The sequence below is a fragment of the Gasterosteus aculeatus genome, chromosome 11 (genome assembly GCF_964276395.1).
Source record: "Gasterosteus aculeatus chromosome 11, fGasAcu3.hap1.1, whole genome shotgun sequence".
Lineage (NCBI taxonomy): Eukaryota > Metazoa > Chordata > Actinopteri > Perciformes > Gasterosteidae > Gasterosteus > Gasterosteus aculeatus.
Genome location: NC_135699.1, coordinates 9,004,509 through 9,031,206, shown reverse-complemented (window position 1 = coordinate 9,031,206; position 26,698 = coordinate 9,004,509). Strand labels below are relative to the sequence as shown.

At 44.8% G+C, this 26,698-nt stretch overlaps 2 protein-coding genes across 3 annotated transcripts; both read right to left on the bottom strand.

Annotated features, from left to right (window-relative positions):
• Positions 1–2,150: 2,150 nt before the first annotated feature.
• gfap (glial fibrillary acidic protein) lies at positions 2,151–10,191 on the bottom strand. Its single transcript, XM_040190828.2, has 10 exons — positions 10,066–10,191; positions 8,071–9,038; positions 6,310–6,370; positions 6,122–6,217; positions 5,849–6,010; positions 5,625–5,750; positions 5,132–5,352; positions 5,008–5,051; positions 4,507–4,589; positions 2,151–4,352 (listed from the first exon to the last, which is right to left on the bottom strand). Exons 2-10 carry the CDS (start codon positions 8,589–8,591, stop codon positions 4,311–4,313), a joined length of 1,356 nt encoding a protein of 451 aa, XP_040046762.2. The 5' UTR covers positions 8,592–9,038; positions 10,066–10,191; the 3' UTR covers positions 2,151–4,310.
• Positions 10,192–12,723: 2,532 nt separating this feature from the next.
• Positions 12,724–26,509, bottom strand: map3k3 (mitogen-activated protein kinase kinase kinase 3). Of its 2 annotated transcripts, XR_013451299.1 has the most exons (18): positions 25,239–26,509; positions 22,285–22,362; positions 21,623–21,744; positions 20,443–20,483; positions 19,967–20,066; positions 19,698–19,811; positions 19,382–19,502; positions 18,676–18,809; positions 18,229–18,302; positions 18,069–18,136; positions 17,677–17,772; positions 17,412–17,573; positions 17,053–17,201; positions 15,857–15,988; positions 15,404–15,533; positions 15,146–15,323; positions 13,704–14,542; positions 12,724–13,647 (listed from the first exon to the last, which is right to left on the bottom strand). XR_013451299.1 is itself a non-coding variant. In XM_040190213.2 (17 exons), the coding sequence occupies exons 2-17, from the start codon at positions 22,286–22,288 to the stop codon at positions 14,314–14,316; spliced, it is 1,854 nt and encodes a 617-aa protein (XP_040046147.1). In that variant the 5' UTR covers positions 22,289–22,362; positions 25,239–26,509; the 3' UTR covers positions 12,724–14,313. The 2 variants fall into 2 exon arrangements, 1 of the variants encoding a protein (XP_040046147.1); XM_040190213.2 differs by having other exon boundaries at positions 12,724–14,542.
• Between the last annotated feature and the right edge of the window lie 189 nt (positions 26,510–26,698).

Below are 26,698 nucleotides of genomic sequence, written 5' to 3'. Positions count from 1 at the left end.
TTTTTTGTGCATTGAAGCCGCCTCTTCCGCTGTTCTTGAATGTGTTCACATTAACGTCAGTCGTAGGACTTTAAAAGACTGTAATCATCTCCACGATGAGACAAGCTGAGTATTCAGAGACACAACATCAATTGTATATCTTGCGTGTCAAGGGACAGCTTGACGCACAAGCATCTACTTGTTTGGGAAATGCTGCCAGAAAGGCCGTACTGCTGTCTACCATACTTCCTCTTTCTCGACATGTCTCCACTGGCGACACTGACACGGCCCCTTAATTGATCTAATAGCCGTAATTATTTATTTCAGTGGATATCTGAGATATACAGAGTCTATATGGGACCTATTTTTGAAATATTTAAAACAAACGTCATCAAAAGACCATTCGTGATCCTCTCACCTAGTGCTTTGGTGACCTATCTAGGAAGTCATCACTCCAATTTGTCCCACGAAGAGCAGTTGCTACAAGCACGTTTGTTTATAGAGTGGTTCGGTCTTTAAAGGGTGTTTGGAGATCAGAGGTGGCCTCACGGTCTCAGCAGACAGCCGGTTGCTCTGTGTTTTGTCTCAAAGGCCTTGATGAAATGAAGGCTAAAATTAAACCCAGGAGCCCACATGCCTTCCCATGACCCGTTAGTGTGAGGGACGAATGTGCACCACACTGGGCAGCGAAAGACAAAGAACTGAAAAGAGGAAGAGGTTTGGCTGCAGAATTCCACCTATTATTTCCTCAAATAATAACTTAAAAGGCAAATGAAAAAGTTTAAAGCATTTGAAGCACAATGTTGTTGTTTTTCGGTGGCGATTTAATTTTTGTCTGTGCTTATTAAGAGCAGGATATGATGAACTTAAAATTGATCTGCAACTGTTTAAACTTTGTTCAGTACTGTTTCATTAAAAATATATATAATATAATAGACACCAGAAGACAGCTTGCTTTATCAATGGCGAGTGCTCTCCAGGATGTCGACATTACGTGCTGCACTGATTTCTTAAAATCAAAATAAAGGGTATTTGTTTCATACTGAAGTCCATCCTCGCCTAATTTGTATGTGTTTTCTAATGAGCCCTGGGGACCGTGTGATTTTTTGTTTTCTATAGCTGACATGACAGCTGTTGTCACCTCGCACCCGCCGTAGGGAGATAATGAGCTTAAAGATGTCCGTCTTCGCCCCTTCCCAGCAGCTGCGGGCGGGAAAGTGTTTCAGAGCCAGACGACCCGACTGCCTGAGAGTTTTATCTGCCTGGAATTCTTTCAGCTCAAGGTTGACTTCTGTGCAGACCTGAGACCCACCATTCCTGTGATAAGAGGTGGGCAAAAACAGATACACTGCAAACTGAACTTTACACATCCAGTCACACATCATCCCAAATAATGATACGTGAGGTTTGCTCTCAAATTTAATAATGTTCTTCGTGATGACTTGAACAAACACGTAAAAACATTTAGCAACTAGCAGCGCATGCATGTGTTGGTGGAAAGTTTAGATGTGATGGGGTGCATGCGGGGTCTTTTCAAGCAAATGTTTTGTTTAGATTAGATGCTAGATTTGTAATTTATTTTTTATTGAGTTTCTGATGTTGCCATGCCTTTATTACTGTGTTGTTAAATGGCAGCAGATAAAGGCAGAAGATGGAAAAACTTTTTTGTTTGGGTCCAAGCTATACTTTGAAACTCTTTCTTCACATTGAAATGCCAACATATAAAAATAAATCCCAGCAAATCCCATTCTTGAATCCCTACAAACAGAAAAGTAACCTGATCAACTTTCTGCCAGGATATCCAGTAACACAGATAATAATGAGCCGTCATATTGCAGCAAGTGAGCCCACTTGCTCAGCAGGACCTGGCCGACGTGCAGCAACAGTCTAGAATGATGAACAGCGACATTCTGCTGCCGCCATCTTTATAACCCTCATTTCCCTGAGATGAAAGCTGGTGTACTGTTTTAACCATTCGGTGTGTGGAAAACATGACTTTATTTTGCAAAACATTGATTTACACCAAATCTAATATATATTTGTACCCAATGAAACGTGTGTGGCAGACTGATAAATGTCAGTATTGAATCAGAAGTACACAATGATCAACGCATGTAGTGTACACAAAATATAAATGGGAAGCTTAATAGTAACCAAAAAGAGGCATCAACTCTGAATCATGTTTTATTGTTGTTAACTTAACATTGTGACATTTAGCATTTGTCAGAACTAAGGTTATATTCCCACCTGCAGAGGTTTCCTTCCACAAAAATAGCAGGATTCATCTGTGTCTTTAATCCAAGACTGGGGAGTCAGAAATTCTATCTAAGATCACATTTTAAAAATAGCTCGGTGAGTACAAGAAAGCGCCGCATGTTACTGGGAGAAACAGGAGAAGGGGTTGAGAGGCGGGAGTGGAAGTTGTGGAGGGGAGCAGGTGGGAGGCACACGGGAACGCAAATTCAAAGTGTGTCCTTGGCGACGATCGCAGCAACACCCAGCTTCGGTGTAGCATCACTCTCATTAGCGGCAGCGCCTGTCAGCGGGGCTTCACTCAGTGGGACTTCTGACAAAGCAGGAGGCTTGGATCAGAGCTTTGAGCCTTTACATCTATCTGTCCATCCCGCCACCACAATGTCATCCCATTTGAAATATTAATAAAGGGAAGGGATTGTAGTGCTGTGGGATTTGATGGAGGTTATATCCAGAGCACTTTCCACTGCCTCTCTCTCTCTGCTATCAGACTAACACTACAGAAATTGGACAGTGAATTTGGGAGGAGGGATATTGGTGGAAAAACTGGAGGCTGGAGGACGCAACAGCTTTCAAACACCTCCTCCACACCTCCAACCTGAATATGTCCCTGTCACCCCTGCTGGATAAGTGAGCATGCCCTGACGTGTCGTGGTGTTAAACAACGTTTTATCAGGTTGTGCTCAAGAGAGAAGACGCCACCAGCTGGGTCTGTGATGAACAGGCAATGTGCAGAAGTGAAGTGATGGAGGAAAGTTGTTAATTTCTTTCTCTATTTTGTAGTACCATCTTTATAATCGGTATGCATGTGACATCACTGTAAAAGGTTGCCATGGTCACGGCTCTCTGCGTGAAAGGCACTCAAACATTGCATCGGCCTTTGTTGCAGTCACACAGGGGGAAAAAAACAGAACTAAAACGGGCTGACTGCACAAACTGATTTAGACAGAACTGCTGATTGGTTGAGCTGTTCTGAGGGATAATGGAAGTCCTGATGCCAAAGCGTATAAATCAAACATCATACCTTTGATTCATTCTGGACTCGGCTGTGACCTCACATTGAATGCACCAGCTGTCAGTTGCCTGTTTGTCTGATGTCCTTGAGATTTTTGTATTTTGCAATCAGATCCTGTTTGATTCCTGTGTGCCTCCTTGGTGTCAGAGGTAAATATACAGTACATGTGTCAATCACAGTGTCTACAGATCACTGACTGTCCAGTTTGTCATACATACCACTTGTTGTATCACCTGGTTTCACAGTTTTATCCTTAGTAGTAATAGCAGATTGCTCTGAGTGAGGTTCAGGGTCGTAACACACAAAAAAAGTTGTATTAAAGCACACTAATTTGAGTTTGAGTCGTATTAATTTGCCCAGCTCTAATCTGAGCACACGTCTCGTTGGTGAGGCAGGTATGCGCAAATTGAAAGCACTTTTGCAGGTTATACAAGCAGCAACACACGCGCAGAGGTAACTGCTGCTTATAAAAAGAAATTAAATCAAAAGAACACTAGGCAAGGCAGAGATAAAATATGAATTGAAACAGTCCAAATTGAACTGCTGTTCTGCCACAAGCAGTTTTTACATACACATACCTCTCATTTCCTGCCTACATCCAATGATGTTGTCTCCATCAACTCTCTCTCCTTCTCTCTCAGACTTCCCATGGCACGTTTCACATACAAATATCCACATATCTACCTTCACCATGCCCCATATTAGCTGAACACAATTGCTACTTATCAAGGCCTCTTCTATAGCAGCTACGCTGAAACAATGCTAAAAAGCTGTGCTGTGCAGTCAAAATTAGAATCAAACAGATTTCCAATAGTTTGATCTACAGGCTGTAGATCATTTAAGATGGGTGACCTACATTCTACTCACAGCTGTTCAAAAGCTGATAATAATAAATCTAATGAGAAAATCTAGGAATGATTAACGTTCATGTTGTGGTTGTAGGGCAGTAAAAGTGATGATGAAAGAAGGGGAACATGAAATACAGTGATGACTGATGGGCAGCTTTGGGGTTTGGAGACAAAAAAAGAAACTGTAATAATTCTCAAATCAGGATGGATTAACTTCAAGGAAGATCTTTGTGTTCAGTCGTTGATTCCTTAATGATCTGAAAAAAGAAATCAGAGTTAAAATCCCAAGTGAGTCTTTACTGCATGTGACATCATGGTAAAACCTACAAAAGGGTTCAACATTGCCCTCCAGAGGGAATGGGCGGGAGGTGCAATGTGCGAGTTGCGTAACTGGTTTTTGATAGCACATACCTCTCCATCTCTGGTCTCCACCGTTCGGACCAGGATGCTCCTCTTCACGTGCGCCTCTGGAGGTTTAGTGTCCAGGTTAGTATCTAATAAATGAAAGTGCAGTCCAAGAAATTCATTATCTTCTGTTCGATGTCTTAAGATGTCTCAACCTCTCAGGTAGTGAACGCGGTATATTTCGATGAGTCGTCGTCCCCAAAAAACCATAAAAGAAATAAACAGAACATTTGAGGGAAAAAAAGAATGCGAGGAGTGGAAGGAGATATTTTTCTACAACTTCCCAAACAAGTTTGTTTTTCAGGCTTTTTTTGTCTATACAAGATTACAAAGAGTGGGAGATGATGGGAAAAGAGCTAGGTGCTGATCAGGATCATTATCGTTTCAAAATATGGCACTGGCATTGCATCATCTTTGTTATAGATTATCTTTCATATTAACAAGACATGATCCTTGATTAAAATGAACAAAGGGATGCGAATATGGAGTGATTGATTTCATACTAACCTCTGAACTGTAGGTTGGAAAAGCTCTGAACTGGAATGGTGATTCTGGATAAAGAAGAAGGAAGAATGTTTATTACATTCGCCGATTGGTCTCAAACCCAACGGTGTGCCGAGCTGTGGCTCACCTGTTCTCCTCTCCCTCCAGCAGCTTCCTGTAGGTGGCGATCTCAATATCCAGGGCCAGCTTGACGTTGAGAAGGTCCTGGTACTCTTGCAGGTGTCTCGCCATCTCCTCCTTCAGAGTGTGGATGTCCTCCTCCAGACGCCTCACTGTGTCCTGGTAACCGGCAGTCTCCCTGGCGAAGCGGTCCTCCATCTCCCGGAGCTGGCGTTCCAGAGACTCGTTCTCAAAGAGAAGAGGCGACACCGAGTAATGAACGTCAACATCGAATGTAGCAGACTGTAGTTTACTGAGGCTGTTTTCATGTTCTATATTGAATACTTTGCTTCCAATGCAAATACTGAGGAAGCAATAAAACAAAAGTGTCACAGTCTTAATAAAAATGTATCATTTAATTTATTACAAATCATCTAATTTTACTGAATAACTATAGTTGATCACAGATAGATCAAGTACCATCCTAACACGCTGTGTTTTCCGAGGTCAGGTCAACTTACTGTCCCTCTGAGAGCCTCGAGGTCGCAGGTCACCACTTGGATCTGACGCCGGTACTCATTGGCCTCCTGTTTGGCTTGGCGCAGGGCTTCTGTGTTCCGATTGGCTGCATCCGTCAGGTCAGCAAACTGCGTACAAAGGCAAACAGTCTAAAAGCCTGCAAGTGTCTCCTCAAAAGAACACACTTCATGTAAAGCAGCTCTTTGAGTTCTTCAGTTCTTCTGACCTTGGATCGGTACCACTCCTCCGTCTCCTGCATGTTTGTGGAGGCCATAGTTTCATATTGGACCCTGATGTCCCTCAGAGCAGCAGTCAGGTCTGGTTTGGATACGTCCAGGTCAACGTGCACCTGTTGGGCCGTGATATGCTCCTGTAACTCACGCAGCTCCTGCGAGGGGTAAAGGTGAAGGAAGAATTTAAGACAAACGTGTGGTTAAAGCTACATGTGGTGGTAGTCAAAGTTGGTTGAGCATGCTTTTTCCTCAAATTTAATTTTTACCTCCTCATGAGTCTTCTTCAAAAAATCTATCTCTTCCTGCAGAGAATCAATCTTCCTCTCTAACTGGACCCGATTGAGACTCGCCTCATCCATATCCTATGCAGAGAAGGAGGTACACCGAGGGAAGAGGAGGATAGTCGTTAATGCTACATACATGTATTCAGAGAAACATCAGCTGAATTATATACCTGTTTGAAGACATTCAGATTGTTTTCTGCATCCTGTCGGAGGCCAATCTCATCTTGCAGCCTGAGTAAAAGAAAAAAAAAATCTTAAAAGAAATAAAGTGCTTCTCAGGTGATCGTTGATTCAAAATCACACAAAACATCCTGCTTAATTTCATTCGGCCAATAAAAATAACTTTAATACTGTACTTCAGTTCATGTAGGTTACTTCCATGTTGACAAACAATTAAACACATCATACATCACAACACACATATCAATAACATATTTTCAAACAACAATAATCCACCATGAGATTGTTTCTTGAGCTCCTGCTTGTCATTTATTTCTGTCTACTTCCTCTGCTTTGTTGGGCACCAATAGTAAAACAAAATCCAGCATACCATTTCCTGCAACTCAAATAAGCCATATCAACAGTCAAACTATGCAAACTGAAAAGCGATTTGTATCGTGAGCGTCCTCGTGCTTGGCGAGGCGACGGGGGCTCAGCTGAAAGGGCAGCTTCTGCATCGTTACACATTCACTCCAGTCTAACAGCCAGAGGCCTTTCCCACGGGATGGAGCTCACACACAAGTGCACAAAGGGTGCATGTGTGCACGCACAACCTCACAAGCAGACACACACGCACACACACACACACACACACACACCATACTGCAATCCATCTGAGACTTGGAAACGTAAATGCCCAGACTTTGGGTAACATCTGTAAAGCTGCATGCAGAGTTTGCTGAATGGAATCACAAAAGAGACCTTTGCTCGTCTTGGCCACGGCGCCGCTATTCACTCTGCGCTCTTTCAGAGGGTCGAGAGGAGTCGACTTTTACAAACTCAAGGACATTAAATCACTGGATGTCCTTGCTTAATTAAATTAAATAAGATTCATGCCCCACTGCTCTACGAATGAAAATAAACTGGATTTGCGAGTCTCAGTAAGTGGAGAGAACATCTGCCCGTCTGCTTCCTTTGTGGACGGCTGCCATTGTGTTTGCCTCATTCCTCCACACTCACTCAATGGCAACAAGGGGTTCAGTCAGGATCAAGTTTGTAAAGAGGGACCGGGGAGTACAGCTCGGAGGTCTGCATTCCTATGAATCACAGACCAACCAAATCTGCATATATATAGATGCATTCTTTAAAAGAAAAGTACCTGGTATGCAGCAAAATATGTCTCATTGTATTTTAAGACACCTCAGATCCAAGCAAATACAACTATTTTTCTACCGTGCTGGTATTTTACTATATGTGAAAGCAACTAGTGCACTGCATTAACATAAAACTGGGCAAAGTTTGACCATTGGGACATAATTCTCAGCAACATAGAGGCTGTAGTGACACATGGGATTGTTACTTTGAAACAAAAAGATGCATAGATGAGAAAAACTGAAAAAAATGCACACTTCATAGGAGATGAAAAATAAGTAAAGCAAAGATTTAGCCCCAGATTTAGGGACACAGCAGTAAGGGGTTTGGTACTTATTTGCTTGCTGTCACATGACCTTTTTATAAGTTCATCTAAATATTAAACAAGCACATGTGAAGGTATCTTCTAACCTTCTTTATGCTTTAAATGCCTGTTTCTATCGTCCGCAAGGCCGTGCAGGACATTGTCTTCATTTAGATGTGCAATGGGCACAGCACGCCTGTGACTAGAGCAATCCTTTGCATTAAATAAGACATACCAAGGTAGTGCTACTGTGTGACTGCATCCCTACCATGACCCTCCACCGGCATGACCCTCCACCCGCCCTGCCGTATCCTACCTCTGCTTGAGCATGGTCACATCTGCAGCCAGGTTGTCCTTCTCTATCTCCTGCCGAGCTTTGCCAGCAGTGAGACCGTCCACCTGCCTGCGCAGCTCTCTCAGCTCCTCCTGGTAGATGTCCCCCAGGCGGCTGGGCTCCTTCCCCTTAAACTGGTTCAGCTCTGCCACCAGCATTTTGTTCTGCTGCTCCAAAAGGCGCACCGTCTCTATGTAGCTGGCGAAGCGGTCATTCAGGCCCATCATCACCACCTTCTCGTTGGTGCGCGTCTCCTTGTACTGGGCCTTCATCAGGGAGTCGGCTGAGAAGTCCAGCCGGTCGACGGGGCTCCCCAGGTGCAGGGCCGGGTTGGTTGAGCCCAAGGTGATCCGGGCCATGGGGCTGGAGTAGGTGAGGTTGCGGGGGGTGCCATGCCAGGAGAGGCGGTTGGAAGAAAGGCTGCCAATTCGAGCTCCAGCGCTGCCCGAACCCTGAGGTCCGAAACGCTTCCTGTACGAGGACTGGACTCTCGGACTCTCCATGATGTGAAATGAAGCTAACTCGGGGTGCAACCGGGGCTTTTATAGAGGCAGGCGAAGCCCCCAAGTCCAAAGGAGAGAGGCCACGGGGACCACAGAGAGAAAGGAGGGTGGCAGGCAGTGAATGGGACAACAAGTTAGAGCGAAGGGGTGGTTTACATGACACTCACAGAGTGTGTGCCAGGGATTGTCTGTGCTCGTCCACTCAGCTACAAATGTTTCTTGGCTTTCTCTCTTTCACTCTCACGCTCTCTTTACGTCTTTCTAACAAGGCTTCATTCCTTTTTTACCCTATAAAAAAAATCTATTCCAGCTCAATGAAAAGGAATTCGTGTGACAGGGTGACAGGGTGTGACAGGGTGTGGTCACCAATTCAACCTGAGCACACTAGAGCTCATACAAAAAACAGAAAGTTTGAAGGGATGGAGCCATCGGGAAGAGATCTTCACTCTAGTGAGAGAGAAAGCAACAACAGAATCACGGTCAAAGCAAAACAAATGGACTCACAGGCCCTAGCGTGATATCAGATGTTTTGGTTTGTTGCTGCACAACGTCCAACAAATAGCCCCGCAGGATATGATGCTATTACACTTGGGGTCCCACTGAGGAGACAAACAGCCTGTGGAGGACAGAACCGGGGGGATTTTTCTTCTCCCCTCCTGAGATCATGGTCACATAACAACCTACAATTATTCACTAAACACGTGCCGGCTCTGATAGAAAAAGCTTTATTCAAGGAATTACACTAGCCTTTGATAAAAGTATCGCTTTTCCATCTGTTTACTTTGTTTAAAATCAGGTTATTACATATATATTATTCGCTCAGGTGCACTAATACTTTTCATGAAATATAGATATAATAATCAATTATAATTTTTAATTTTAAATGTAAAAAAACAAAGTCAGCCAACCAACTACAGACAATAACTACTTTCTGTTTTATTTAATTCTGGTGAGAAGTGAAACAGAAATAAAGTTAAAATAGAAGCAATGGATGTGAATTGTAACATCATGAAAATAAGATTACCAAATATTTGTTACACTTTTTTGACTGACTGGTGACTACTGCCAGGGTTAAATATTTTTTGGAATGTGATTAAGGTTAACTTTATGTGTTTTGTTGAATTTGTTGAGTGAAATACATTTGCTGACATGAAAAAGGATATACATTGACTGAACTGAGGTGTTTTCTGACATCCATTAATCCAGTCTTAAATTCCTTGGCACACACACATAGACACTAAATTTAGGTTGTGCTAGGCTATTTGGCACAAAGTCACATGGTGTCTACCAAAGTGTCAAAAGCACCAGAGCCAATAACAAGCAACACCTTGACGATTGTAACGTGTCAATGCTCATGCTCCGATTCCTCAGCTCAGGAACTGGACAAAACAACACCAAACAAAACTGTAGATCATGTTGAAGGAGCACAAGCACGCTTTTATTGTTGCATGGGTAGCTTGTAGCTTGCGCTCACCTCAGTCGGGGTGTTGGACGTCTTGCTCGACTCCAAATACGGAGGGCTGGTTGGGACGTGGAGTAGTGGGAGGGAAGGATAACGGGAGGGGGAACCCCAGGGGGGACTAACATCGGCCTGCGTTACAAAAACATTTTCACCCATTACCTTGACAACCGCCAGGCTGGCCTCCTCAGGGGCCTTCAGCTGATCCTTTTTTCGAAGATTGGATTGGTCAAGATTACGTCCTCCTGGTCTCTCTCCTTCTTCAGGTGAACGTGAATAAAGACGTAAAGTAATTTGACACAAAACTATTTTACAGCATTTAGATCGCATCTCATTCACAATACATTGACCAGCTTACTTAAACACATTCTAACAACCTTGAGCAAGATGATATCAGAGGAGTGAAAATGTATACCAAAACATCTAAAAATAACACTCTCTTTTGATAAAATTGACGGAAAATATTCTAAATCTATTATCTCTCCAAAACTCATTTTATTTTATTAATTATTCTTAGATGAATTTATCACCACAAGAGACAGAAGATAAAGAACATTGCTAAAACTGTACAGCACCCACATGGGAATCTTCCAGCATTAATTTAATGCATTGCTACAGGTAGTAACACTACAACAGCAGTGTGGCATAAAGGACTTCTTTGTTACTGGGTCATAAAATCCCAGCGAGTGGAAACCAGTGGTACTGGGAGACAGTGAATGAAGCACCGCATCACTCTGCTATCTGGCCTCCGAGTGTTGTTCCTGCTAAGGAAGAAAAACAACAACACGGTGTCTTGAATTCAAATCGGTTTCTGTTGATAGAGGTTAAATGAGACGATCCACTGTACGCCAGGCAGAGATCAGTTGATTTAAAAGGCTCCATCGCTAAGGATTACTGCCGGGGTTGCATCATTAAGTTGACACTAATTGTTTCAGCTCTGTGGATGTTTTAGACCATCACTGCTGTTGCCTCAGAACTGGTCACTGAGGTAATATGCGCCGAAGATTAAACATTCGCAGAGAGAGAACAAGGGCAGCGGTGCAGAGACTTCCCTCCCTGCTGCTGGAGTCACCGAGGGCCAAGTCAAACAGCTGATTCATGTGTCCGACATGAGGAGACATTGGCAGGACTTACAAGGGGAAAACGGTGTGGGGCTGAATCTTAATGCTGCTGGACTCTCTCTGATCTCAGGGAACACGGCTGCAGCTAAGTTTCACTGTTGCTTCATGCTCTGCGCTCTTTTTACTACTCAGAAAGCCGGGTGTGAACCTGTTCAACCTCACCGAGGCCGCGTACCAAATTGGATTAACAAGCTGGAAACACAAGCGTCTCAGCTCCACCTTCATCGCTGTATCAAGGCCCTCTTTTCCAGGACAGGGTGTAAATTTAAGGAGTCGAAGGTCTTCATCCTAAGTAGTAATAGATTTACTGCAACAAGCGAATATGTTACTTACCATGAATTCCTGTTTAATTTGAAACGCCTTTTTATAATGAACTTGGTCAAGATGGATATATCATTTTCTGTTAGGTAGTTTTACCTCGTATGATACGGATTGCTTCTAAAACTTAATAGTAATACTGAATCAGCAATGAGCTGCGATGGAAACCAGCTTGCTTGATGGATAGATAAGTAGATCATATATGAATCGGCACCAGGAATGCAGGAGGCCAAAATATACCTCACAAACATCGCATAACAACCGCAACGCTAAGACACAAACACGGACTGCACTAACTTTTCAAACATACAGGGTTTCTTCTTAAATGTTGAAACAAACAATGATGATCAAATATTTAAATTGGACCGATCGTGTGCCAGAAATAAGTGTTTTTATTACCTTAGAATGAGCCATTTACCTTTATAAGTGTTTCGCTTGTACAGTGTAGCTCCTCTAGCTTTACCGTGAAAATGAGCTCAAAAGTAATACAACAACCACATTATCAGCTTGTGTATTGTAAAAGAAAAGGGCAAAATACAACAGAGGACATAAAAAACGACCTGTCTAAAGCAAAGCATCTCTGCGTAAAAAAGGCCCTTTGTTCAATCTGCTAAACCATCTCACAGCCAGACACGGTTGTGGAAATCTCTCCTTCCTGTTTCTGCCCCTTGTTTTCCTTCATGACAGGAAAAAAAAAAGAGTGGAAGAAAACAAAATGACGGGGAGAGAGGGGAAAAACTGAGTGCATCAATTGAGCAGCTTATTACTGCCAACAATGAGGTGGTCTTTCATTGACTGGACTTAATGAGCCGGGACGACTGCAGCTGTGAGAAGGGAGAAACAATTTTTTTGAAAACAATTTATTTGTTTTGTAGCGAGCGACATACTATTCTTTTCTTATTGTAAAATAAAGTTGATACATTAGACTTTGCACTGCAAGTCCCGTCATGATACATAATCATACATTTAAATATATAGATCTCTTAAAAAAAAAATACTTTACTCATTTGCTTACCACAGGGTCCTTTGCCTCACTGTCTTTTCTTAAAATCTATTTGCATTTGTACACATTTAAGCTGCCTTTAGCCAGTGGCCCCATTGAAAGTCCTCATGTTGGCCTTAAGGCAGCAGTGAGCCCCTTTGCCCAGAAAACGATTGAAGACTGGACTCGTCTAGACCCCGGGATAAACAAAGTCGTCTGTGGAATCCAGCACTGGCTCCGGTCCTGCTCGTCTTTGGCCCACACACAACCTTTAATTACATGTTAGTAATACTCGAATCCCATATACAATAATCCCAACAGTTAGGCCTCAAAAGGTTTCATTCGTATGGCTGAATGATTTCCGTAACCAGTCAGGTAACACTCGTTTAAACCTATAGCAAAGGGTGGAACTTTTTTGTGTGTGTGATCTAGAACAAGAGCCAGGCAGCCAGAGTTTGTTTTCCACCCATTTAACATTTACACGTTCTGTAATGTCTGCAAAACCAGCTGCTCTAAATGATTTACTTTTACAGACCAAACGTCCTGAAAGTATCATTAGATTTGACACAGTCTTAATATAATATACATACTATATAATGTATATAATATATACATAATATACACACACAGATATATGTATATACATATATGGAAATATTTTTTGCTCATAAAAATCTAATTGGGATGAACATGGAAATATAAATAAAAAAAAAAGAAATTCACATAAAGTAAAAAAAAACTAAAAAAACTCCACAACATTAATTTCGATCAAAAGTGCATCTGATCTAAAGCAACGTTTTTTCAGTGAGGGATTTTGGGTCCAGGCACAAATCAACAGTACGGTCTTTGGCAAAGGAAATATATTTCCAAATGAGTTTTTCATTTTAAATTATAAAAAGCATCATGCTGTTTGGTTTCACAAGTGTAAAAGTCTATGGCATATTTCATCTACCGCTTCTGATGCACTTTTTGGGCTGAGGTAACCTTTGACGATGGGGATCTATAAAAGTAGGAAGGCACTTAGAAGGATAAGACACTTGCTTTGGTAAAAAGACAATTTAAAAGAAATCAGCTCAAACTCAGCTCCTCTCGGACAGTCATGCTCTTTTTGGACAACAAAATCAATATATTCATTTAATATTTTCAAATGTCAAACTCTCAAACTGAGGCTGTTGGCTGTTGTGCATCTTGTTCGATTGAGGGTACAGCGAGTGAAGAACCTCATTGGGCACTTATTTATTGTCACTTGTGGAATTGCTAAACCATGTGAAAATAATTCTTAATTCTGAAGGTCTCAGACCGAAACACAGAAACACATCTGGTGTTGCTCCTCGGATGTACACAGACAAGCAAAGATCTAAACAGGTGGAATTTTCCGTTAAATAAAACAAGACAGACGCAAGTTTGAGGGAAAAAAAAAAAAAAAGAGAACAATCCCACCCGATAAACACTGTTAAGCACCGGCGGTGTGCTGTAGCTTAAAAACGGGAACACAAGAGAACACGATGAAGAAGACACGACATGTGCAAGGCTTGAAAGCCGCTGCCTTCGGAGTGCATGATTTGGAGCGCATGCATACGTGCACTCGTCTCTGTGAAAGCATCCAGGGACTTAATGCGTGTGGGGTTTCCCCCGTGTGGTCACTCTCACGAGTGCTCAGTTCTCAAGGCTTCGCTGACTGCTGCAGACAAAGGCTCCTCGTTATCCGGGTCTGAGCTCTGGCAGATGCTCGGTGAGTTTAACACTGATCTTCCGGATCAGTTCCACGGACGGGTGTCAAAGAGGTACTACGGATACTGCTGAGGCTACTCTGTGCTGAGGAGTTCACAAACCAGGCCGGCTTCAGCACAGAATCTGGGAGAAGGGGCGCCTGAGCAGCTCCTCTGCGCTGGGCCTGTGTTTGGCCTCCACAAAGATGCAGCTTATGAAGTCCCGTGCCTGCTCGGAGGTGTGCGAGGGCAGCGCCGGGTTGGTGGGCTGGGTGGCGATCTTGAATATGGCCGCCATGGCCTCGAATTCAGCCCACGGGGGCTTTTCCGTCAGCATCTCTACCACCGTACAACCGAGGCTCCTGTCAAAGAAACGCACCATTTGCTTGAATCGGCAGTGGAGTCACACGACATGCTGAAACGTATAGCAGGTGTTAACGGCTCGGTTTACAGGCTTGTTTTGAGTGGAAAACTGCGGAGGGCCGCCTGCACTCGTTTGAGAGGTACAAGCCCTCCTGGGAGCATTACTCCCCCTCCAACCTGGGCTGAGAACTTGGAACATGCCAACCTCTGTTACGACCTGTCTGCCTGGCCTTGAGCCAGTCCCATCACTCAAAGTAGGTCCCCACCCAATCAGATTGCATAAGGGAATGTTTTCTGCTCTGTGTGTGGGGAACCGGGAACTTTATTAAAAAGTTCTGCCTTAGGGGGAATGATCTTATGATTCTGCCCAGTGCTCACATAAAAAGAACTTTCAGTCCCTTTCAAACTAAACCATTTGGCTGGTAAAGTGTTGCTTATGTACAGAAAAGGCCATGATTTACATTGTTTGTGTATGTTGAGACGTGCACGTTACTGGGATTACTAAAATCATGGGATGATGTTGTAGATGGCATTGCACCGCCGTAAAGAATCTCAGGATGTGTTTGGCTTTGATCAAACTTCTGTTCTCCGGCGTGTCTTACCAGACATCAGCCTTCCTGCCGTAGCCCTCTCCACTAATGACCTCCGGGCTCATCCAGTAGGGGGTGCCGGTCACTGAGCGGATGCCGGTTCCGGACATGCAGATGGTCTGCAGCCTCTTGCTGGCGCCGAAATCTCCGAGCTTCACGTTGCCTTCCGAATCCCGCAGGATGTTGGCGCCTGAGTTGACACGGAGCATGTAAATATTCCATCGCACTGATCAGGGTAACGCTCGAGCTTCTGTGGGCTAACTGGACTACCTTTGATGTCCCTGTGTACGATCATGTTGCTGTGCAGATAGGACATGCCCTCCAGGATCTGTCTTGTGTACTTCCGGGTGACGTTTTCTGTCAGCGCCCCGTAGGCCTTTAACTGGTCTTTGACTGAACCCTGATATAAAAAAAGAGAAAAACACGTGCTTGACACAACAGCACACAAACCAACAATCTACCACATCACTGAAGGTCTCACCCCGTAACAGGGGGAGCAAAGTTCAGGTGCGGCACCTCGGTGTTATGCATTTTATGGTAGGGGCAGTGTAATGTAACAGGTCTTTAGAAACTGTAGAGTTACAGGAACTAAACTCAAAAACGTCATGAGAACGGATTGTTGTTCTCCATTTTGACCTAACAATATATGCAATTTAGCTCATCAATTTCCCGTTCCGGTGCTGCCTGTTTTAAGCCGTGACACTAACAGCAGCGTGGACTCACCCCCGGCATGTACTCCATGAAAATAGTGAGAGTCTTCTCATTGTGGTCCCTCAGACAGCCGTAATACTGAACAATGCGCTCGTGATGCAGATTTTTCAGCAACTGGATTTCACACTCCAAAGCGCTGACCTCCTGTGGAGACACGCAGAGGAGCAGGGAAATCAGCCACTGAGCGATCACACAACCGCTCAGACATTCAACACGAAAAGGTGCCCTCTCTGAACAGGGGCTTACACGTGGAAACCAGATGCATTTCCTGGACGCGGTGGAGCCACCGAGGCTCCTTCATATCTGATCCCACCGATGACAAACAAATGGAGCCACAGACACAGTGATTTACGGCTGCATGTGAAGACTACCGAAAGGGAAACCTGAAGCGGACAGTGAAGGAAATCCAATAGCAGCGTTCCCCGAAAGGAGTTCCTGTGTTTACTTTGAAGAATGAGGCCAATACATCGGGGGAGACAGAGGGCGCTAAAAGTAATTTGGTTTAATGGAAACAAACAATCATAACTGCCACAAGCTGAGGGTGGGGGTGTGTGAAGTGGTGAAGTGAGGCCAAGGCACTGCTGACCCGTCACCTCTCACCACCACCGCTTCCCTCACAACACTCGGCTCCTTTCAGATACAGGAAATGACAGTGCGTGTTTTCTCTGAAGACAGGAAAATACATTAAAATGGGGGAGGGGAGGTTAAGGGAGGAAAGAAAACCTTCAATAGATTCCCCTTCTTGAGTTAATCAATCTCCTTCCTGCAGATTTATTATTTAATTTATGTGGTAAGGAATTAAAATAAAGTTTATGTGGCTCGACACCTGACTTAAGACCAAGAAAATGTAATTGATTGAATAATCAAATGCTCGGTTAAGATAATAATTTGCAAACCAGCATGGTGCCCTGAACAGATTAACATGCACAACATGAGGTAATTCCTGGCACTTTTACAGTTGGGCGGTGGTGAAAAGTTGCAGATTTGTTGTTAATCAACAAAAGACTTTAAAAAATCAACCACTGTTACAGTAAAAGGAAATGCCACTATTTCCTGACAAAACCAGCACACTGATTAATGTGCACAAAGATGTGGCAGAATGTCAGGAGGTTCCACGTGAATAAGTAACAGCGTGGGGGGGCGAGACGACCGAGCATTCTGTCTCTCTGAAAACAGGAGAGGTTGATCTATCCGTGTTGGTGTCGCACCTTGCTGGTCTCAGGACTCTCGGGATCAAAGTGAACCTGCTTGGCAGCTAGTTCCCTCCCAGTGTCCACGTCGTAACACAGGTACACGCGACCGAACGCTCCCTGGCCCAGAAGCTTCCCCCGCCGCCACGTCATCGGAGCACTGGGGGCTGAGGGGGAAAAAAATAAAAATACAGCAATTCATATGAATTTGCACTTTGATTTTAGTATTTTTATTATGATATCAGTATCTGTACTGGCCCTTGAACGCTGCAGCGAATCAGACAAAAACTAACTAACTAACTAATATCGGGCGAGAGACGGGGTACACCCTGGATTGGTCACTAGCCAATTTTGTTTGGAGTTATTCGAACACTCACACTTATGCGCCACAGAACGATCTTGGGGGCGCAGCCTGCCGTGAGCGTCGACCAGCTGCCAGCTGCCCAAACTCTCCTCGCTGCCATTGAGCGACCGGCGTGACGGCACCAGCGTGAAGAGGTTCCCCTGGGGGCGACGGATCCGCGGAAACGTCCGGCGGCCTGGAGGAGGGCGGGAAAAAGGCTGCCTGAGATTAAACAGCACGCGAGGAACAGGAAATACAACAAGTAAATCACATAGAGCGGAAGATAGTGATGGTCTTACCTTCACTGTGGTCTTTATGGTGCAGGGAGACATGGTACCTACGAGGAAAGGTGCCTCCTTTCCCCGCTACCCTGTCATATACATGATTCTCCCTGTCTGAAAAAGGACATATCCAGAGGTGAAAGGTCAGCTGGATTACTGTGTAATTCTAGCGGTTTTGCTGACAACAAAACCATGACATCCTGTTTAACTCATCCTTGCAACTTCTTCATCAAATCATACATGTTTTTGGTTTACATTGCGTTGCTTATTTAGTTGTAAACCCAAACTTCCCAAGCATCTCTTACAACCAGTCTTAATACATATTTTAAAGGAAGTTTGAAAAAAAAAAAGAGGCTGTCCCAAGGCTTTTGTGGGACGGAGGAGAGCGCTTTTCATGTAGACACGCTCACCTGAGCCCTCCTCACGGTTATCAGGGTAACTCTTGGCTCTGTGCATGCGAGACCTCCTCAGTGAAGGGCTGTGAAAGGGAAGGAAGGAAGAAGTATTTACATTCAACAGTTTTGTGTTTTTTGTTGTCAGTCAATGGAATGTAAAGATTTTACTCCCCACCTGTCGGAGTTGCTGTCCAGAGACTGACAGCTTCCAGAGACGGAGTTTTCTGCACTGCTCCAGGGATCCAGCACCTGCAAGGGGCACGGTGGAAAACAACAACAACAACACATTACAAGTAGAAAAATCCTCCCGAAATCTGAATTTATGTTTGAGAACTTTGAAAACGTGAGCCCGTATTTTCTTTTTTGTGGAACAGCTATGCTGGCAGTTTATAGTTGGAGAACTCTCTGGATCTACAGACGGCTTTGTTAAACCTTTTGCTCCCAAATTAATGGCATTTCTTAGAATTTACACATTCCAAAAAGATACTTTAACAATATCAATAACCATCCATCAAATAATTCAGAAAGGGTCTTGATTTCCAATCTCAAAAGTACTAAATGAAAGCATTGTGCGTTCTGTATCTTACGGTAAACTTCCCCCACTATTGAAGCAATGACTCACACACTGATCGCTGGTCTCGGGGATGAACTCCCCCTCACTGTTTATGCTGGTGTAGGAGCCTTGGCGAGCAATTCTCTGTTGGCGCTCGGGCACATAACCGGGAGGTGGCGAGCTGCGTCCTGTGTTCTGAGAACCTGGGATTAGACGCAAGTTATGAGCAGAGAAGAAACATTAAAAACATGAGCAATAAAAATACAAACATAAGCCCTGAGCGACTGAAAATGGGAATGAGGAAATCAGTTAGGATGATCATTTTGTTAGATGCAATTGTTGAGACCGCAACACATGTGTATCATTCTCACACTGTAGTCATGACTCAAAATAATTATACAATAGTTATAATAATACAAAATACCCTCATCCTAAACCGGACCAGTGGTGCTCCACACAAATAGCATTCTTTAATCTGATTGGCTGTTGTCCAGCAGTCTTGTAACGGTGAACAGGAAAAGGAAGTGGAACCATTGCTAAAAGAGGAAGCCAAAGAAACATCAACCACAGAGAGAGCGAGAAAGAACACGACAGACGGGGGAATCAAGGCAGTAAAAACAATGTGCCGTCAGCACGACGCCGTGCCAGCTCCCCGTAACAAAACGTTAAGACTGAGGAGAAAATAAAAAGGCTGGATATACTCCTTGGGATGTACGTGAACCATTTGGTTCCAGATAAGATTAGAGAGGAGTTTGTATCAGCTGAGCATGCGTACCAGTAGACAGGTGGCGCCCCCTGGGCTCGGAGGATTGATACGCCGTGCTGACGTCTCCAGTGGACTGGGAGGACTTGATCCTCACCTGCTTACACGGAACGTGGTGGGAGGGGGAGGAGGCCTGCAGATGGAACAGGGAAGGGAAACAAGGTACAAGTTAAGTTAAATAAGGCGTTAACCCAGGATTAAAAACATCCGCTTCAGGTCAGCAGCACAGTTAATGAGGAACTTTGATTTTACACAACACCGCAGTGAAGAAATGGAGAGTTGTGCAATGGTACGCTGTGAGCCTACGCCCGGTGTGCTGGTGTCTCACATTGCTGTGCTCCGGAGTGAGCAGCAGGATCCTGATGCTCTTCATGTTGGAGCTGCGGTCCAGCAGGTCGATGGCCTTGTCCAGGTCATCCTGATCTCGCAGAGGGATGGACAACTACAGTGATATGAAACAAAGTCAGATATATGAACAAACACACAACATGACTGCTCATAAAGAACCCGTCGTGAAAAGTGACAATTATTTTTTATTGTACAACAATTAGGACAATTGTGTGTAATTATCTACAGACAATAAAATAAAATAATTACCTCATTATTCATATAATGCAGGTCCAGCTGCTGGCCAAAGACAGTCGTGACTTTCTGCTGGACTTCCTCAAACTGCACAGGCCGTCCAAAAACCAGGATCCTGCACATCACACAAATCACACAGAAGGACGTATTATGAGAAGGCCTGTGCCAGCTGCTGATGGAAACATTCACATGTGGAGGCAAAACTTGTGTGCAGAATCCTCCAAGTACACCTTCGCATATTTGTGGTTGGTGCTGGCGGCCACAGACGAACTGCACCCCCCCCCCCCATACCCCTCCCTACCTCCCTCCATTCCCCAGCTCATATACCAGTCTGCAGTAAGTGCTGCTGTGTGAGATGTGCTCTTTCTCATGAACTGGAACATGTGACAAGATCGGCATGCCTGAGTGATTGTGTTTATGTGCGCGTGCTCGCTCATTTGTGCACAGATGTATGTCGATTTTTCCCCCACACAATAAAACAAAAAACTCACCTCCGTTCTCCAGAGAACTCAAACTTTATCCTGACATCGTCCTGAGTGCAAAAAGAAGCAGGAATGTCAAAGCCCACAAAGGAGGTCCTCACAGTGCAACCACAAAGGCTGTGCAGATATCTTTAGATAAGTAGAGATAGCCATATTTGTGAAAGAAAAGACCTGCACGTGTGCTCCCTTCACCGGTCACTCTGCACTTCCTCCACAGCTAAATTATTTGTGAAAAACCCACTTTGACTCGTAGCAAGTTCTACCTCAAGTTGTTGGAGATCATGCTTCCCAGGGGGACCATCTCTGGTTGTAAGCAAACACAACATTGAACAAGAGTTGTCGGCTTTGGCTATTCTGTGTGGCTGCAGGCTGCTGCAGTAACGAATGAGTGTGGGTGGGCGACTGGTCACACAGTCAGAATGTATTTTTAGGAAAGAAATAACTGGATTTAAGAAATGTTTGGGTGGCTGTCTTGTTGACTGGGTGGTAAAACACTAAGAAACAAGAGCATACCTGCAAAGGCGATATCCAATAACACCTTTTTTTAACCGCAGCAACGGTGCAAAATTAGATATTTATGGTTGACAGAGCAGTGGTTATGAAGATAAACATTTTTTTGTTAGCATTCAAGGCCATCCTGATTTCTAAATTTAGGGTAAATAACGCTGACTACAACGCAAAGACTCGCAACGGTTTCATTTTGGAGCAGATATCAGCCTGTTTGCAGAGATGCAACTGTGTGATAAGTGGCAGTGAGGACTCACGCTGTGGACTGTTGGTCCATCCTCGCCTTAACTACTGCCGACTTCATCACAACTTCCATCGCTGGTGAGGGACACTTCAACAGAATACATGGCTGTTGATGGAGTACTTTACGGGTTAAACCGTCTCAGAGTGACCTGCCTATATTTGATTTCTTCAGACCTATTCAACTAAAAACACTTTGAATGCATTTCGTTTTGAAGACAACTTTGATTAAACGTGCCATTCTGCACGCAACCGAGACGTTTGAGCTACAGCTCGCACCGAAATCTAAGACTGTTGGAATGCGACGGCATACGCGGCCTTACAATAACAGAAGACATTTCAGTAATTTATGGATGTAAAACTGGTATACGACGACCACACGGCACAAGCCTGAGCTCCTAAACCACCTTCTAAAATGTTAAGATCGTAAGCCACAGCGCACCTGTCTGTTGGCCTGGGCCGGCGTCTTGGCTTTGCTGGTGTCGTACGACAGAACAGGCTGGCGGCGAGTCATCTGGAGGGCAACGAGGTCTTTCATTATGGAGTGGAGAGCCTGCCTCTCATCTGCGTTGGAACAAACACACAATTTCAAAATGTGAGTTTGGTTAATGAACGACTTTGGTGTGCGTGAGAGTTTGACCGAAAGAGCGAATTGAGCCCTTTGCACTAAAATGTCTGAGCAGAATATTAATTAGACATCTTTTAAACTACGGCCAGATTGAGACGATCCTGTGGCCGGGTGTTCGAGGCAGGCAAGAACAGCAGTGTATTTGATATGCCTATTCCCACGTTTGATCTCAGGGCAAGCTCTGCCTTGGCTCGACTAGCTCACGGAGAGAAAATATTCTCCTTGTGTAGCTTGGAGGGACTTCACACAGCCCCGAACGGCGGAGCCAACCAGACCCCCATCTACATAACGCCGAAAAACCCCAATCCCTCATCCGACAGAGTCTAGAGAAGCAGCTCGCACAGAGTTTGGCCTCGGGAGTTTGGTTTTTGTTGTGTGTGTTTTGAATGTGTGCGTCTGTCGGTCTGTTTTTATCTCATGTTGGGAGGAAGCCGCGCTCCAAATGTCTGCCTAACATCAGAATTTGGAGGACTTACTCATAGTGGCGATGTTTGCGTACGCGGTCCGCAAAGCAGTCTTCAGAAACGCGTCTGTTGTGCCAAACCGCCCACAGCCTAAAAAGGGATGAAAGCAAAAGTCAATTAGTCAAACAGACTAAAAAGGGATGAAAGCAAAAGTCAATTAGTCAAAAAGACTAAAAAGCGCGGCCCTCTTTGTGTTCACGTTGCTTTGCTGGGAGACGTAGCAGGAGGACGAGAGTCATGGAGAGGGACAGGAGACAACGCAGAACAAGAAGGTTCTTAGCTAGTCGGACAGAACGCGCCAGTATGCAGGTCAGTACCTCGGCCCATGAAACATCGCTTCACTTAACTGCACTTCAACTGCATTAAGGTATCAAGTTCATCACATCACATGAACTTAATGTGGCTTCATGCACAGCACATGATCCTTGCAGGCAAGTATAAAAAACATGGAACCTAAGCCTGCAGAGTGCATACTTATAGATTTGCCAGACTGAGCGGCACGAACCCTGAGTGAATGAGAAAACGTGCAGCGTGCGTGAGTCTGTGCTTTGTGCGCTTTGCCCATCAGAAAGAAAGACAATTGGAAACGGCTGAAGCTCAAGCTGCCCTGGCAGCAATCAGTCTGGCACAGTTCATACGGGAAGAATGTTTTCTACCATTTTAAATATCTACCAGCTTTAGACTTCTCTGATCACATGAGCTGAAGAAAGCATAACTGCGTTGTGTTATAGCTCCATTGTTGGTGTTCACACGGCAATATTATGGGCCCATATTAAAGGCGTTAATATTATGAACTGATTTCTTTCAATGGAGAGTCTCCCTTAAGTTTCTCCCTTTGTTCCAATAAATAATTGGATTCGAACTGATACAAAAAAAGAGAACTTAACTCAACTACAGTAGATTATACAGGATGACTGTAAGGGAGTTAAAATGAAAACAAAAGACAATCACTGGATCAAGTTGGTGTCTTTGCTCAAAAAACCCATCTCTGCATAATAACTCACAGCACCGACTGTGGTGACACTGTGCCGCTGGATGCTGACTTGCTGGCCTGGTGTGAACAAATGTAACACACATTGATGGAGAGACTGATCCACTTGGTAAGATCAGTACACAGCTGTGTGGCAGTGGACTGGTGCATGCCAGAACTCTGCCATAACGCTCCTTGTTAGCTCACAGCGTAAGTGTTTAGTGTGCCAGGAAAATAACTACATGTTTGGTCTGACCATGAGCCAAAGCGTGCATATACACGGCCGTGTACGGTCACTGCAGATAAGATTAGCTTAGTGGCGTAAAAAGTGATTGCAGAGAGAGATATAAACCAGAGTCCAGTTAGCAAAGCAAGCGCTGCACCTTGACGCGGGGTTCAGTTTGCCCAGAATTACCCCGTCACAAATCAACCCATCCGTAGGTGGGGAGCGTGAAAGGACAACAACGAGGCAGGAAAATAATAGAAAGCGAGAGGAGCGACGTCTGAAGATGGAGCCCACAGAGGAGGCCGCGGCCATCTCTAATGGGCGCCACCGCTACCTGAGGCAACTCTTTGACTGTGGACTTCTGGGTAATGATCACCCACAGGAATGCCGGGCATGTCCGCCCGTGGCCGTCGGAGCGCTGCCACGCTGCTTTTGAGCTTCCGCTACTTTCATGCTCCCCCTGCCAAAGGAATGGTGTCCAAATACTTTCGTTCCCTCCGACCCCATACACACCATGTGTCCCAAAGGGAACCTCGGGTCTGCAGAGAGCAGCCCGACGTGTGAACTTCAAGGGATCCCTGAAGTCCCTGCAACAACTTGAGCGATGTGTCCATATAGGCTGTTCCTTTCCATGCCTACCCGTAATCTGAATGACCTCCCAGGTGGAATGTGCGGAATTTAATGGAGAAGGAGGCTGTGCTCTACTAGTCCGATCAGCTGTGCCTGCTTTATTTTTATTGTATCACATTTCCAGGACTAGCAGGATTTACATGAATCCCCCCCTCCACCCCTCTGGTCTGTCTGCTTTGAGAGGTGTTTAGTCTGAGGCTGTTTTTCCCAGGCACGACTCTTTCTGTTTTCAGTCCAGTCGTGGATCTGGACCAAGCAGAAGTCTCCTGGTCCGATGTCTCTTCTGTTTCAGGTGCACACGTGTAACCCACCACATTTAAATATTGCAATCTCGACAAGAAGCTAGTGCTTGCCTTGGCTACAGTTTCAAATGCGCTTTGCAGTGTTTAATGTACATACAGATCCTTTGAAATACAAACATTTCAAAAGTTTATGAATGTATTTTTTTAATCTAAAATTCTAATTTCTTTAATTTGAAAAATAAAAATGAAAGTTACTTTGCACTTAAAAGACTAAAAGCAAGAAGTCGCTGGATGTTTACATTGTGCAAATCAGTTTGCGCAAATCAGTTTGCTCATCTGTTGTGTGGACGACAACTAAACAACTCGATGAAGGTTTTTTTTAATCTTACTGATGCTATTGTAAGTTTTTTTTACAACGCTAATTGCAAACGCAGCTGTCAAACTGACCTCTTCTGGTTATCAAAAAGTAAAAAAAAAAATTTCTTTACACTTTCAAAGTGTTCAGCCAAAATACTTGTGTCGTACACACAAGTACACATTCAGCTCTGTGTGTGATTGCGGGTATTAATTTGCTGTGTTGTCAGATTTCCCTGAGCTGCTCTGATTTTCAAACGTGGTTGTTGCATCAAGTCCTTTGAATGTTGAAGTCACGTCCTCTGAAGGTGAATTTAAGGGCTTCAACAACTGCAACAATTTAAGAGCTTTTTAAATACTCATAACGGTAGTTTTAGACATTGAATTATAGACATTCACGTTCATATAGATGATGTCATACTTTGTTTTTAGCACTGGGTTGCGTTGAGGGGGACCCCAATCACAATTTTCCCCACGCGACCTGAATGCAGCACAATACGCTCCTTGTATACCTGTCATCCCCTTTCACGTGCACCATCCTCACCTGTCGCCGAGACTTCTCCCGCGCGCGCAACCCACCACGCTCACCGGCGTCTCGCGGCACTGATGACGCAGTAGGTCCAGCTGTTGCTCACGTCCATCAGCGTGCCTCAGTCACACCGGGGAGAGGAGAGGGCGAGTGGGGTCTCCATGGCGGGGCCGCCCCCCACCACCCCCGCCAGGTAATCGGTCTTCTTAAACGGGAAAAGAACGAGGCCACACGAACGGATAGTTTCCAGGTAGTAAAAACCCACACATGAGACAGCTGTGAGTTTTTACAGAGATAATATGGATGGAGAGGGGGGGCTACATCAGGCTGCTCCAGCTGTGGCCCAAAGGCAAAGCTCTACTCCGGTCCAGCCGCGGGTCTTTGGAAAACTTAAATTTCCAAAACATGTTCACATTCGTCACACACGATATCGACGTTTTTCAGACGTGCGTGGCGGGGAGCTGGATCCTGTAAAAAGACGAACAAAAAAAACTACCAAACAAGGTGCAACAATAACCGTGTGGCCCTGATGAAATCCATTTATGAGTGAGAGGGAAGACCGAATGATTTCCGTGATTTTTATAGCTTCTCTTCCTGCTAACGTTGCAGATTTCCCTCCTGTGGGTTGCCAGGTTGGAGTCCAGAAAAGTTTAGACTGCAGAGCTCTTTATGTTTTAATGACACTAACGTTACGTCGCACTGCAACTTGAATGCGGACATTAATATAATACAATGCACTACGGCCTCTGACATAAGTCTAATGTAATGACGCAGTCATAACGTCACGCATCTTAAAACAGCTTCTTAAAAGCACAGTTCCCGAGTATTCACGTGAGACCCAAACTGACTCCGGTGCGACGGAAAACAACCGTCTTCGCTGAGGTTCATCGTGTTGTCGCGAGGCGTCCGTGTCCACCGGCGCTCCTAAACTCTCCCGCAGACCAAAACAAAGCGAGGAACGTCCATCTGTCCGACCGTCAAACTTCCTGAAAACATTGGCCACCGGAACGCGCTCTTAAGCTTCCTGCGAGTGGCGAGCGCTCTCCTCCGCAGCCGCGTCCACGTCCTGCGAGCGCTGCGCTCGTCGTCGTCCGTAAGTGCGTGATAACATGGGTTCGTCCTCAGGGGAGGGGAGGGGGGGTGAGGTGGAGGAGGGCGGGGGGGGGGGGGGGGGGGGGGGTTCTGCTTACTTAAACTATCTTGTTTAAATAAAAGCCGTGTGGTGGGCGCGTGCGCGCTGTTAAGAAGTGTCTCTGCAGGCGCGCGCGCGCTCAGCGTGGGGCGGGACCGGATGTGGCGTCGTTTTGTGCTGCTTTCATAGTAAGACGACAAAGACGGCTTCTAAATGTAGTGTACAGGGATAAAGCGGTATGAAAGGAAGATACACAAGTATCTCCAAATAATGGGAAAAAGGTGTTTCTAGCATGTTGGTTCATGATTTAGGCCCTAGGTGTGATTATTATTATTATTAAGGA